Genomic DNA, 14,185 nt, shown 5'->3' on the forward strand with positions numbered 1-14,185 from the left:
GTAGGAGGACATGTACTCTATCTACTTATAGCAGATTTTATCCAAAAAAAGTTGGCAACTTCCAATATGGATACAAAAAGGAGTCTCCATCCTCCAGAGACTGCTGTTCTTCTTCCTCCCCTGGCTTGGGGTAGCCTAGCATTCCACCATTTGTGATTCAATTTCACATGAATTAATGAAGTCTTCATCTTTGGATGCAAAAGAAAAAAAGGGATGTGGAGAGAGAGGGAAAACTCCCCCAGAAACAATGCTTATGTAATCCTGCCTCAATTTCTCTGTCATCAAGAAAGAAAACTCACGGGAACCAGAAGGTGACAGAAAGTCCCATCTCTTAGACTGAGGAATTCAATTTCAGTTTGATTTGATTATTAGAAAATAAACAGAATGAAGGTAGGGCCAAGTCCTTAGCATTAGCACATTGAAGTTAAGCATGCAAAGGTTTTTAAGCATAAACAGAATACCCAAATAGCTCAAGAGGGAAGAAAATCATGTATTTGGGCTCAGAACAGTTGGTATGACTGGGCAACCAGGAAAAGGTAGAGATATCTGAGAAGAATTCACAGATGCTTCTACATAAAGACAACTCTACTAGTATTTCTGAGAATATATCACATGATGTAAATATTTAGAGCAAGTATTTTTAAAGCTGTTTGCCCATTTTTAACATTTGCAATCTTTATATTTCCAGTGGCTTTCTGTTTTGTTTTTAATCATATGCACTGAAATATCTTTAGGATATGTTTTTACTAAGGATCAGGTGTGGAAGTTATAAAGGCAAGGTTTGGGCAATAAAGTGTTTTAATAAATGACATCAGAACAAATCCAATAAACTGCAAGAACATTATATATTGTAATAGTTCCTAAACTTTTCACCATCAGGCACAACATTTATTATTCCTTCTCCTCACCCCAGGATTCATGTTTTATAAGATAGTTATTACTATCCAATAAAAATTTCATTCCATCTATGTTCCCACATTCTTTCTACTTTTGTTGTATTCCAGATTTTTAACAATCCACACTTATGAAATAGTCACAATATTAAGAAATCATGTATCTTAGCTTCATAAAAAATTAAGAAACAATAACATGCTAACCATGCTATAGATCTGACTGTCCCTGTGTACTCACATCTGAGATCATGGCATCCTCAGCATTCATGTCATAATCTTTGAGAAATAATCAGTGGTTTTGATCAGGGAAGATTAACCTTTTTATTCCTTTTCCTCCCTCTTTACTTATTTCCATCCCTATTTTATTTATTTTCTTCCAGTTGAATTAAGATAAATAATTGACATACTGCACTGTATAAGTTTAAGGTGTACAGCATAATGACATGACTCACATACACCATAAAATGATTATCATAATAGATTTAATGGACATCCCTCATCTCATATGGATACGAAATTAAGGAAATAGAAAAAAATGTTTTCCTTGTGATAAGAACTCTTATAATTTACTGTTTTAATAACATTCATATATAATATAGCAGTATTTGTTATATTTATCATGTTTTACATTAAATCCCTAGTACTTATTTTATAACTAGAAGTTTGTACCTTTTGACTGCCTTTATCCGATCTCTCCCCTAACCCTGGCCCAATTCTGGTAACCATAAATCTGATCTCTTTTTCTATGAGTTTGTTTGCTTATTTGATCTGAAAGTACAGTTGACCTATATGCTATATAAGTTCCTGTTATACAACATACCAGTTTGATATTTCTATGCATTTCAAAATGATCAACCAACACAAGTTAGTTAAATACAAAGACATAGTTATTGACTATATTCCCCACACTGTATATTTTGTACCAGTGAGTCGTTTGTATTGTAACTGGAAGTTTGTACTTCTTACTCTCTTTTACCTATTTCTTTCCTCCCCCAAAATGATCAACCAAGATAAGTTGGTTAAATACAAAGACACAGTTATTGACTATATTCCCCACACTGTATATTTTATACCAGTGAGTCGTCTGTATTGTAACTGGAAGTTTGTACTTCTTAATCTCTTTTACCTATTTCTTTCCTCCCCCAACCCCCTCTGTCCTGCCAACCACTTGTTTACCCTCTGTATCTATAACCGTTTTAGTTTTGTTATATTTGTTCATTTGTTTTTTAGATTCCACATATAAATCACACAGTATTTATCTTTCTCTGTCTAACCTTATTCCACTAAACATAATACCCTATAGGTCCATCCATGTTGTCCTAAATGGCAAGATTTCATTCTCTTTGATGACCAAGTAATATTCCTTTATATACATATACCACATATTCTTTATGCATTTATCTATTGCTAGGCATCTAGGTTGTATCCATATCATTCAGTTATTCAGTGAACTTGCTCAGTCATGTCCAATTCTTTGCAACCCCATAGACTGTAGCCTACCAGGCTCCTCTGTCCATGGGATTTTCCAGGCAATAGTACTGGAGTGGATTGCCATTTCCTTCTCCAGGGGATCTTCCCAACCCAGGCCTCGAATCCGGGTCTCCCACATTGTAGACAGACGCTTTACTGTCTGAGCCAGCAGGGAAGTCAGGTGGTGGCAAAATACTGGAGTGGGTTGCCATTCCCTTCTCCAGGAGATCTTCCCGACCCAGGGATTGAAGCCAGGTCTCCCTCATTGTAGGCAGATGCTTTACCCTCTGAGCCACCAGGGAAGGTATCCATATCATTGCTATTGTATATAATCCTACAATGAACATAGAGATGCATATATCATTTCTAATTAGTGTTTTTGTTTTCTTCAGTTAAATACCCAGGAGTGGAATTGCTGGGTCATATGGCAGTGTTATTTTTAATTTTTTGAGGACTCTCCACACTTTATCCATAGTGGCTGAACCAGTTTACATTCCTACCAATAGTGCATAAGTGTTCCCTTTTCTCCACATTCTCTCCAACACTTGTGTCAAATATATCTTCACTCATTCTTCACTCTTTCATTTGGTTATTTTTCCCCTTTACTTAAAACTGTCAAATGTTATAACCTTTGGCTTCTCCAACCAGTCTTTTTCCTGAGAAGTAGTATAATTCTAGCAAAAAGTTTAAAAGTGTATTTATTTTTAGCAGTCTGAGTGGACTATTTGAAAATGAATGTACTATTTGTATTAGTTTCTTTGAGATCATGGCATAATTCATGGCTCCACCACAACGATCATCCTCATAACCTGAGTCCGAAGTTAAGTCCATAATTCTCCTGAGACACTCCTTACCCAAAAGTGGATACAACGTTCTTAAAGCTCAAAAGCAGTAAGATGTGGATGACAGATGCAACATCTCAGTAAAACCAGACAGAAGAGGAAAGGTAATGTTAACTAATAGAAGGATTTGACTGCCAGGCTAAGCATTTTGAAATGCAATAGAAAAGAAGCTCAGTAAAGAAAAAAATATTTGGGGGTCAATGAGATCTAGTATTTTTGCATGTTTTAATTTTAGATTCAGTGTCTACTTTGTAGAACGAATGTGTCTTTTGCTGCTGTTTGGCCTCATATTTAACTTGAAGCAGACTCTTCTAGTTTCCTATTGTGTCATCAAAGAGCCAGAATTAGTTTATAATTATACTGTTAGTTGCTCAGTTGGGTCTGACTCCTTGTGATCCTGTGGACTGTAGCCCACTAGGTTCCTCTCTCCATGGAATTTTCCAGGCAAGAATACTGGAGTGGGTTGCCATGTCCTCCAGGGGATCTTCCCAACCCAGGGATCGAACCTGGGTCTCCTGCACTGCAGGCAGATTCTTTACTGTCTGAGCCTCCATAAATCTCTTACAAATATCATGTATCACTGTGATATGTAAATACAGTGTTGTAAATACAGAGCTCTGATGGGAGTGGAATGAGAGCCCCACCACCCAGTGCAGGTGGGAGGAGGCAGACAGAACACAGGCCTGCTTTGGACAGTTCTGACATGGTGCTATTTCTCTTACCTTGGCCACCCACCCCCTCCACCACCCACTTCCTCCCCTGTACTGCTGCAGCTCTCCCACCTGCTTTCATGCATCCTTTGGCTTCTGAAAACTTGATACAACTCAATACTCCATGTCTGCAGTAGCCTTTTGATAAGACAACTTAGCTGGGCTACAGTCTCCGGTTATACAATCAACACTACACTAGGTATTGCAGTGAGGTATCTTGTGTGTGTGTATCCCTAGTTGCTAAGTCGTGTCCAGCTCTTTGCAGCCCATAGACTGAAGCCCATCAGGCTCCTCTGTTCATGGGATTTACCAGGCAAGAATACTGGAGTGGGGTGCCATTGCCTTCTCAGGAGATCTTCCCAACCCAGGGATGTGACTAAAGCCCATAATTAGTTGACTTCAAGGGAGATTATCTGAAATAATCCACGTGGGCCAGATTGAGCAGCTAAAAGGCCTTAAGAGAAGAGCTGATGAGGAAGAAATTCCACCTTTGGACAGCAATGTCAGCCTATGCAGTGAGTTCCTTCCCTTTCTGACAGTCCTGAGCCAGCCTTCACCAGAACCTAAGCCAATGCCTTGTGGTATGTTCGTGCGTTCGTGCTAAATCACTTCAGTCACGTCCAGCTGTTTGCGACCCTATGGACTGTAGCTCACCAGGCTCCTCTGTCCATGGAATTTTCTTGGCAAGAATACTAAAGTGGGTTGCCATGCTTTCCTCCAGGGGATCTTCCTGACCCAGGAATTGAACCCCCATCTCTTACGTCTCCTGCTTTGGTAGGTGGGGTTCTTTACCACTGGTGCCACCTGGGAAGCCCTCCTTGTGGTATGTGTCTTATATATTATCTCCTCCTGGATCCGCTTCTCTGGTTGGATGCTGATTGGCACAGTGTTCCAAAGTTTGCTCCAGATTGTATTTTGTCCCATGGTTTCCCTGGTGGCTCAGCTGGTAAAGAATCTGCTGGAGGAGAGCTAGGGTTTGTGTGTGAAAGGGCAGACTCATCATCAAGAAACAGTAGAGCAACCATTCAGAGAAGCTATAGAAGCAGAAGATTTTGCAATGCTTTGCTAAAGAGTCCAGCTCATCCCAAGTTTAATTTAGGCACAGGTGATAGTAAACTCTGCTACTAAACTATATAGAGAAAAGGAGCAGAAACAGAAGAGGGAAGGCCTGTCATTCACAGACCGTGTGCTAAGGAGACAAGTTCTTTCAGAGACAGCTGAACAGAGCAAGAAACCAAGGTCCTTGAGCTGTCCCCTGTCCGAATTACCTCTGCCAGAGGACCTCCCTCACCTTATGAGAGGATTTTCGTATTTGTGAGACTATCTGATCACCTAAACTGTGCACAGTTGAATCTCAAGGAGTCTGGGAATCCCCATATTTCCAGCTCTAACTTGGGAATTTAAGAGATAAAGTTGAACTGGGGAAGGGGAAATAGGAAAGCAGTGTTAACTGGTTGGCAATAACATTCACCTTTGGGAAATACTTTTAGGTCCATGAAGTAAAAAGCATTAAGTACAGGCTTGAGAGTCACCCACACTAGGAGCTTTAGCAAGGTTTCTAGGCAAAGCCACGCACAGCTTTCCCATTTGTAGAACAGAGACACTGTCTACCATAGGCTTCAGAGCAAACAGAGTGTATTAAGTTCTGGGCACATGGAAATGATATTCCATAAACCTTAGCCCCTTTCTATATGCACAAACTCTCAGGGAAAATAAAACCATTGCAAGAGCCTTAAAATGAAGATTTCCAGCTTCAGAGCCTATTCCTTCTTTCCTGTATATGCTTTTGTTAACACTTTTGGATAATTGTTTGATTTCATATTATGTTCTTCCCACTTATCTGAAGGCAAACATCTATATACTTACTGCTCTGAGTCTGGGTGCTCAGTAAGCATCATTTATACCAAGTCTATGAGGACTGCAGCCATGAAATTAAAAGACGCTTACTCCTTGGAAGGAAAGTTATGACCAACCTAGATAGCATATTCAAAAGCAGAGACATTACTTTGCCAACAAAGGTTCATCTAGTCAAGGCTATGGTTTTTCCTGTGGTCATGTATGGATGTGAGAGTTGGACTGTGAAGAAGGCTGAGCGCCGAAGAATTGATGCTTTTGAACTGTGGTGTTGGAGAAGACTCTTGAGAGTCCCTTGGCCTGCAAGGAGATCCAACCAGTCCATTCTGAAGGAGATGAGCCCTGGGATTTCTTTGGAAGAAATGATGGTAAAGCTGAAACTCCAGTACTTTGGCCACCTCATGCGAAGAGTTGACTCATTGGAAAAGACTCTGATGATGGGAGGGATTGGGGGCAGGAGGAGAAGGGGATGACAGAGGATGAGATGGCTGGATGGCATCACTGACTCAATGGACGTGATTCTCAGTGAACTCTGGGAGTTGGTGATGGACAGGGAGGCCTGGCGTGCTGCGATTCATGGGGTCACAAAGAGTCGAACACAACTGAGCGACTGATCTGATCTGATCTGATGAGGATTGCCATGATGCAATACAGTTTTGAAAAACAGATATATTGGACTTAACCAGTCTCCTGAGTCAATGACAGAGTCAGAAATAGATTCTAAAACTGCTCATCCATTGTCCCGTGGCCTGGTAGCTCAGGGTATCTGTCTTTTAATACCTCTATATGTAATTAAGTGTTCAGTTCTTCAATCATGTATTTTCCTTCTGCCTGTAACTTTTTTGCTGATGGCCAAGGGCATTAACTCCTTCCTTCCTTAGGCAGTAGAGCCTTGGGGAAAATACTCAAAGAGAAACTCTATAACCCTGGGAATGCATCACAAAAATGTGATGAAGGAGATGTTTATTGGCTAATGATAGAAAGAGTTACTCAACAGGTTTGAAACTGAAGATGGGCCTCTAATCTCAGTGATACATCAAATACAAAAGTTAACTTTTCCAAATTCCTGGAATTATCACAGTTCCTCATGGTCTTCCACTGCTTTTTTTCCCTAGAGATTGTTTTTCTCTATTTCTTAAAATGAGTTTTTTTTTCTCCTGAGGATCTTCATAAAATTGCAGTGTTGTCTCACAATAGAAAAGGAAAGTCTCTAAGCAGGAGGGTGGAAAGAACAATATATCATATACCTACTCAAATCCCATTGAATTCCTCAGTATGAAATAGTAAAGTCAAGACAGATACACAATGGATTCTTTTTATCCATGTTCTCCTCTAGTGGAATATTTTCCATATTCTCCTCAAGCTCCAACTCAGAGCACATTCAAAAGTGTGTTGTAATTATACCAGGGAAGAGTCTTCAAATTCTGCCAAACACATTAATCCATTGTGCTGAGGTATTTGAATTAAGGGATGAACCAGCAGTTGAGAATTTTGGTTGATTCTAGCAGTCACTAGGTTGGCTACTTTGTCCAAAACAGAAAGGGAGAAATTAAAAATGTATTCCAAGTGGATGGCTATAGGAAAGATTTTCTTCCTTTGTTGGTGTTTCTGGCATTAAGTGTTCACCTCTGCTAAGCACTGCGGCCTTGTTGGAACTGGAAGCAACACAGAACTCTCTCCCCAGTGAAGCCAAACTCCCTAGCTGTGGAAGTGATCGTGGTCCTTGTTGCTAAGATTCCCTCTGAGCAGCCGGAAGAGATCATTAGATGTAAAGTTCACCTTGGGCCTGGCCTTGAAGAGCAAGCAAATGGCAACAATTTGTACCATCCCCTTAGTGTTTCTGTTTCTATTCACAGTACAGAATGGTTTTTCTCAGCAGGATATGAACAATGACACCAAAGACCCAACACAACAAACTTACTCTATTGAGAAATTGGCCATGAAAATTAAAAGCAAACGTGTTAGGAAATTAAAAGTAGAGCTTATTAGGAATGCTTTCAGCAAAATCAATAGAAAACCCAACAAAGAGCAACTTAAGCGATAAAAACATTGAATTAACTCACATTAAATGTTGGGAGGTAGATGGGCAATTGTGAGTATGTATTCTCACATACTGAGAGCTCAGTAATATCATCAGGTTTGGTGTTGGCTTTTTGCTTTATGGTCATAAAATGGCTGCTGCAGCTCCAGTCACTGTGACCTTATTCTAGTATCCCAATCAAGGAAAAAAGGGATAAGAACAAAAAGCTGTTTCACCGAGGTCTAATTTTTAGCCCCAACAGAATCTTTATTATATCTCTTTGATGAAACTGAATGTCCCATTCACACCTAAACTGGCTAAGGGGAATAGGTGGCTCCAACTCATTATACCAGTGTTGATTAAAGCAGTCATACTTTTTTCCCCCTAGGACTGAGGAGGGTATACTTTCACTGAGATCAAGGGGCTCCACTTACTACCTGAATAAAACCTAGAGTTCTCTTAGATATGAAGAATGAGTATTACAATATGTCCTTCCTCTCCTATTAGACTTAAAAAAGAAAAAACAGTGGAATAGTATATTCCTCTCAAGTTATTCCTTTAGATTGTTCTAAAGTTATTCAATCATATACCCAAAATCAAGAGAACTGGATTCATTTCTTTTTTTCAAATAATTCCTAAGATGAAGATCATACAATTCTTTTCAGAAAAAAACTTTTCTAGCACTAACTAATCTTTTTTTTTTTTTTGGAGATATGTATTTATTGTCCCTTTGAATTTTTCAAAATTTATTTAAAAATATGAGTTGACACAGGTGGTTAGGCTTATTTAGCAAAATTCAACACTTTTGAAACATACAACTGTGAATTTTTTTTAAGAAAAGAGGGTCTATTTCAAATGTGGTTGAATAAATGTGATATTTGTTACACTATGAAATGGTGACAAATGACACAGCTAAAATGTTGCTCTGATCTTCTCAAAGGATTCTTTGTTCTATATCTGGATGTAGGTGATGTTTCGAGGAATGCTTTTTAAGATACTTAGGTATAAATTTGAGATGATATTAACCAAACTCTCTCCAGAGAAAATATTAAGTTATCTTTATGTTACTTTTATTTTCCCTCATCTCCTTATGGAGTATCTAATTATGTGGCATAAAAATTAGAGATAGTTCTTCTTAGGTATGACTCATAGCTTTTCCCACAGTGCATAGTACTTTGTACATTAAAAATATATGAGACTTGGAGAAGTCTATATATGTCCAGAAATGCCATAGTTTTTTTTTTTTTTTTTTTCCCTGACAACCAGTTGACCTGGTAGGTGGGTTGCTTTTTATAAAATTGAAAGTTGAGTTTCACAATTTTTTTTCCCTTAAAATTGCAGTGTAGAAAAAGTAGATTATCTCTCATCAGAGGCACAAAGTAGATTATCTCTCATGGGCGTTAACAAATGTAGTAAAGAAAATTAATCATGTGAAACTTCTGGAATTCTTATTTTTCGAACACCTGAATAGGAACCTTTAAGATATTTTTCAGATTTCTTTATGTCTTAGTCATTGAGCAATACAGCATTTAGGAGCTTGGATTTAGAATCAAACATGTAAGTTCAAATTTTGCTTCTATCAGTTACTACTTGTCTAGTAACGTAGTAGTGAAAGCCGCTCAGTTGTGTCCAACTTTCTGCAACCCCATGGACTGTAGCCCACCAGGCTCCTCTGTCCATGGAATTCTCCAGGCAAGAATACTGGAATGGGCTGCCATTCTCTTCTCCAGGGGATCTTCTCAACCCATTGATTGAATCTAGGTCTCCTGCATTGCAAGCAGATTCTTTAACATCTGAGACACCAGTCTAACTTAGGCAATTTGATGAGTTTCTTTAAATATTAAACCCCTTAGCAGTTAAAGAATGAATGTTTAAAAAGTAAAATAATTCTCATACAAATATAAAATGAATGCATAACAAAAATTCTTAAACTCAGTAATTAATAAGGAAAATGTTTAGCTGTTATAACTGGCACAACGGAGAATTAATATTCACCCTCATACTATGCTATTACAGATGCTGAAGTGAATTTGCTAACGGATGCAAAGTGGTCAGTAGGCATTAATTAGTTGTGTCTTCACCAGACAAATCTTACTTGCATTTCATTTAACAAGAATCATTTACATTGCATCAGTTTTCTACAACTTCCTGAGTTGTAAAATAATTAAGACAATGAAAGACGATAGTAATCCATTCACACTGAAGAAGGTACTAGAAGGAAGGTACTAGACTCTGCGGTTGCCTACCTAAGGCATCCATTAACTGCTTCTAGGGAGAATGAATGCAATTGAAAATACAAAGTCTATTCTAGACAATAACCAGGTACCTGAGTTTGAAATCAAAGACCTTCTGATTTGCAAGAGCTTGGCTTTTTAGAGTAAAAGTTCTTCCTGAGTTCCAAACACTTCCTTTAAACTTCAAAAAATGGTCTTTAAACCACTGTGCTGGAGAGCACAGGGGGAGCAATGTCATTTTCTCATCCTTTCCAAGTATGAATGGAGGAGGCTGGAGGGAAAGGGAACCCAGACAGTGACCTAACATGTTCCCTGACACCTCTGGGTGGTTTCCTACAAAGGGCAAGAGATGCTCCAAGATGGAGATCTAGATAAGGATGCTGAGAACAAAGGAGCCTGACCAGGTTTCCCACTTGGGATTCTGGGAGGAGGCTGCCTCACACTATTTCCAACTTTTGTATGGGATAATTGTGATAGAAATAAAAATATGGCAGCATGAAATATACAGGGTGAGAAACAGCCCAACCTCCATAACAACCTCCATCCCCGATTTCCTAGATGTCCTATTTTGGGGGAGATTCCACAGGTGGGGTATTCTAAGTGCTGGGTGAGGTAAAGAAGGTACAGAGGACTCACACCTCCAGAACCTAGGGCTCAGACAGCAGGAGATTCTGGCACTCCCCACAGGCAGACAAAGCTGGGTACAGCAGCTGCAGACACTGCAGGACAGGAACCAGGGCCATAGATCACAGGGGAGAGGACATCTCAGCAGAGACCAGAGAGAAAAGAGGCAGCACTCAGACAACCAGACACCACCCCTCTACACTCAAACAACCTTCTGAGTTTCCTTGAGAGAGGAGAAAGTTCTATGTGAAGTTTGACCTTTCCAATAACTGACCCTGAACCCTGAGTCAATTATTCACCCTAAAGTGTCTATACTCCAACCCACAGTGACTGAATTGACCTGAACTGGACAACTTCCATTATTTCCACTACGGCGTTAAGCATTAGGTACAACTGTGACACACGTGAGACGGCACATCATGGATGTTCTACAAAAATAATGTCCCCATCTGCCATCGTACCTTACTACTGCACGCACCTCTACTAGAAGCGTCTCACCCTCTTTCGTATGTTTTAGTTAGTTATTTATACAGTATTTCTCACTAGATTCTGGTGAAGCCCACTAGCTTTCTGGCCAGACCTATGTTTTGTGAATTGTTTTGTAACACCTAGCCTATACATAGTAGGTGCTCAATAAATGTTTAGTGACCTGAGCTGTGGTTTTTTTCTTCAAGTTTCAGGATTTCTTTTTCAAAGGATAAACATATCTCCACTCTGCAACAATTTCAGAGCTGAAAGGGTATTAGTGGTTTTAATTTTATTTCTATCATGTATCTTCATTTTATTTTTTATTGAAGTACGGTTGATTTACAATATTGTGTTAGTTTCAGGTGTACAGCAAAGTGATTCAGATATATATATATATAAACATATTCTTTTTTAGATTCTTTTTCATTATAGATTATTACAAAGTATTTAATACAGTTCCTTGTGTTTATCATGTATTTTCTAATTACAGAATCATTAAAAGTGTGTGCATATGTATATATACATATGTGTGAATATACATGTATAGTGATGATATCACATGGCTCTTAAATGCCTTGATTCCTCTATCCTGACTAGTGTGCCTTCACCATACAGGTAATGGTCATGGTCTTGTATTCTGCTGGAGTATTTGGGCAGTAGTGACTATCGTGTGGGCAGCCACGCCTCTCCTGAAGCAAAGGAGCACCTGGCTCCCGCTTCACGCAGCTGACCATGGTCGGGTTGCTGCCAGCCGCTACATACTAGACCTCCATCAAACTGTCAAAGTTGTTTTATCATGCGTGGCTAGATCGTTTTTTTTCCTGACATGTTGAAATTAACCCAGAACTCAGCATTGTGTAAAGTTGCTGAATTGTTCTTTCCAATAGACATTTCCTTTTACTTAACAGTCTTGTTTTTACCTGCCTGAAATTGCAGTGTCTGGCATGGAAAAGTGCAAGCTGCATGAGTACAAGGACGACAGAAGCTCACATATCTCAGCATTGCAGAGTGGCTGCTTGTCGCAGGGTGTCACCTGACCCCAAGGACAAGTCCCTGAGTACCTCCTAGGAAGAGAACCTAGCCAAGCACACCAAGACATCTGGTGTGTTGGGAGGTGAGACCCTGATGTTGCCTTGAGACCTCTAAGCATGACATCAAGTACTACCCCTCTCTCCTGTGATGTCTTCCCATTCTTGATGACTCTTGCCTTACTACCGATTCTGCACGCTGACTCGGCACCCTTACTCCATTTGCTGATACTCATCATTCCTTTTTTAAACTATTCTCCACAATACTTGAATGCATCCTGATAAGCATTATCCTGTTCTACCCAATTCATCTCCCACTTGCTGAAGGTGGTCTCAGGCTTACAGACGTGAGTACCCTTCTGCCTTGCCTTTAACTCTCTTCCTGATTATTTATGAGATGTCTGAAGTGCTAGCTCTGTAAGTTGCCAGCTCAGGGAAGATATCATGACCCATCATGTCACCTCTGATGGCACCTTTGAGCATTCATTAAGAAATGTGCTTAAGTGTGCCTCACCAAATGGCCTGAGATAGTGACAACTTTTGGTAGACCATTCTTAACACCTGTTGCTGCTAAGTCGCATCAGTCGTTTCCGACTATGTGTGACTCCATAGACGGCAGCCCACCAGGCTCCCCCGTCCCTGGGATTCTCCAGGCAAGAACACTGGAGTGGGTTGCCATTTCCTTCTCCAATGCATGAAAGTGAAAGTGAAAGTGAAGTCGCTCAGTCGTGTCCAACTCTTAGCGACCCCATGGACTACAGCCTACCAGGCTCCTCCCGCCATGGGATTTTCCAGGCGAGAGTACTGGAGTGGGGTGCCATTGCCTTCTCTGTTAACACCTGTTAATGGATTTTATTTTTACTCTGGATGGCTAAAATGTGAACTTTTATAACTAATGAAAAGTTCTAAGTCTTTGTAGTCCAAAATATGAGGTCTTCATAAAATCTTCCTGACTTTTAAACTGCAACAACTTAAGTTTAAACTGCACAATAATGTTTAAGTATTGCTCAAAACATATTTATTTAAGTTTCAGACCATATAACACAACTATGCACAACATACTCTTATTTCAGATTCTATTACAAAAGATGGCTACCATGCAAGGAGAGGTTAGCTGCCCCCTTGGCTTATAGAATGTAAGTGCAGTCCAACTGTGAGAAGGAAATTCACTGCTTACAACCAGGAAGATACAGATGGTTTATATCATTCCTGTAGTCTAAATTATTAAAGTTAAAATGTTTAAAACAGCACCTGGACTTTATAAAAGCTCTATGCTACAGATAGATTCCAAATTGTTGAGCAGTACAATCATAACGGCTTATGTTATTTTCTAAGAAATTTTCTTTTGAAATTACATTACAGTTTGATGCTTCTCAAAGTTGATTTGTGGGTGGGGTCTCGTCTGAGAGAAATCTGCTTTTATTTTTGACTGATAGCAAAATGAAAGAAACATAGTTTTACCTCTTTTGCCTCTTTTTCTTTTGAATTACTCAAAAACATCTAAACCTTAGAACACTAGGCAATCTTTAAAGGTTGAGCTCGATGAGAAAAGCAAATTGGAGAAAGTTCTCCAAAATGTAATAAAGTGATTAAAAAAGTGGTTAAAGCAGTAAAGATTTTAGCCCAGTCAATTACAGCAAATCAAAACATTCACCAATGGTTCCTCCCTAGATATGAATGCAGCAACAGCCGATTTAGATAACCAGTCAATTTGAACTGTTAAAAAATTAAACAGAACATTTGATTGAAATGGTTGCTGGACAAATTCTTTTTCAGTGCCTCTCTGGCTGTGCCCCAAAGGTCATGAACTGTGTGTGGAAGAAAAGCTGTACGGCAACCAGTAACTTACCTAGGTAATACATGTTACACTGAACCCCAAGTCTGCAGTTCCAGGAGTACAGATTCAATAGAGGTTCTGTCAAAATAGTGAAAAGAATATATAGAAATGTGCTATGAGACTCACTTAATGCTCACTGTTTTCTTTTGCATAATTTCCTTAAATTTTGTCAAATCATATGAAATTGACTTTTAAATAAGTAAAA

At 39.3% G+C, this 14,185-nt stretch overlaps 2 protein-coding genes across 12 annotated transcripts in view; both read left to right on the plus strand.

The window, feature by feature from the left end:
- Positions 1–14,185, plus strand: part of EYA1 (EYA transcriptional coactivator and phosphatase 1) — a 627,341-nt gene that overhangs the window by 172,865 nt on the left and 440,291 nt on the right. The gene's annotated exons all lie outside the window — the stretch shown is intronic.
- LOC147359370 (uncharacterized) overlaps positions 1–14,185 on the plus strand; it is a 51,443-nt gene that overhangs the window by 33,484 nt on the left and 3,774 nt on the right. For 7 of the 10 annotated variants that reach the window (XR_015140744.1, XR_015140743.1, XM_086336608.1 and 4 more), the window contains one exon: positions 12,052–12,229. Coding sequence is in view for 6 of the 10 variants with exons in the window: in XM_086336608.1 (XP_086192734.1) it covers positions 12,052–12,152 (101 nt within the window). In the remaining 4 variants the exon portion in view is untranslated. The other 3 variants (XM_086336610.1, XR_015140745.1, XR_015140746.1) reach the window with 3 other exon arrangements.

The sequence above is a fragment of the Bos grunniens genome, chromosome 14 (genome assembly GCF_055505025.1).
Source record: "Bos grunniens cultivar Pamir isolate PY7600 chromosome 14, Bosgru_T2T1.0, whole genome shotgun sequence".
Taxonomy (NCBI): domain Eukaryota; kingdom Metazoa; phylum Chordata; class Mammalia; order Artiodactyla; family Bovidae; genus Bos; species Bos grunniens.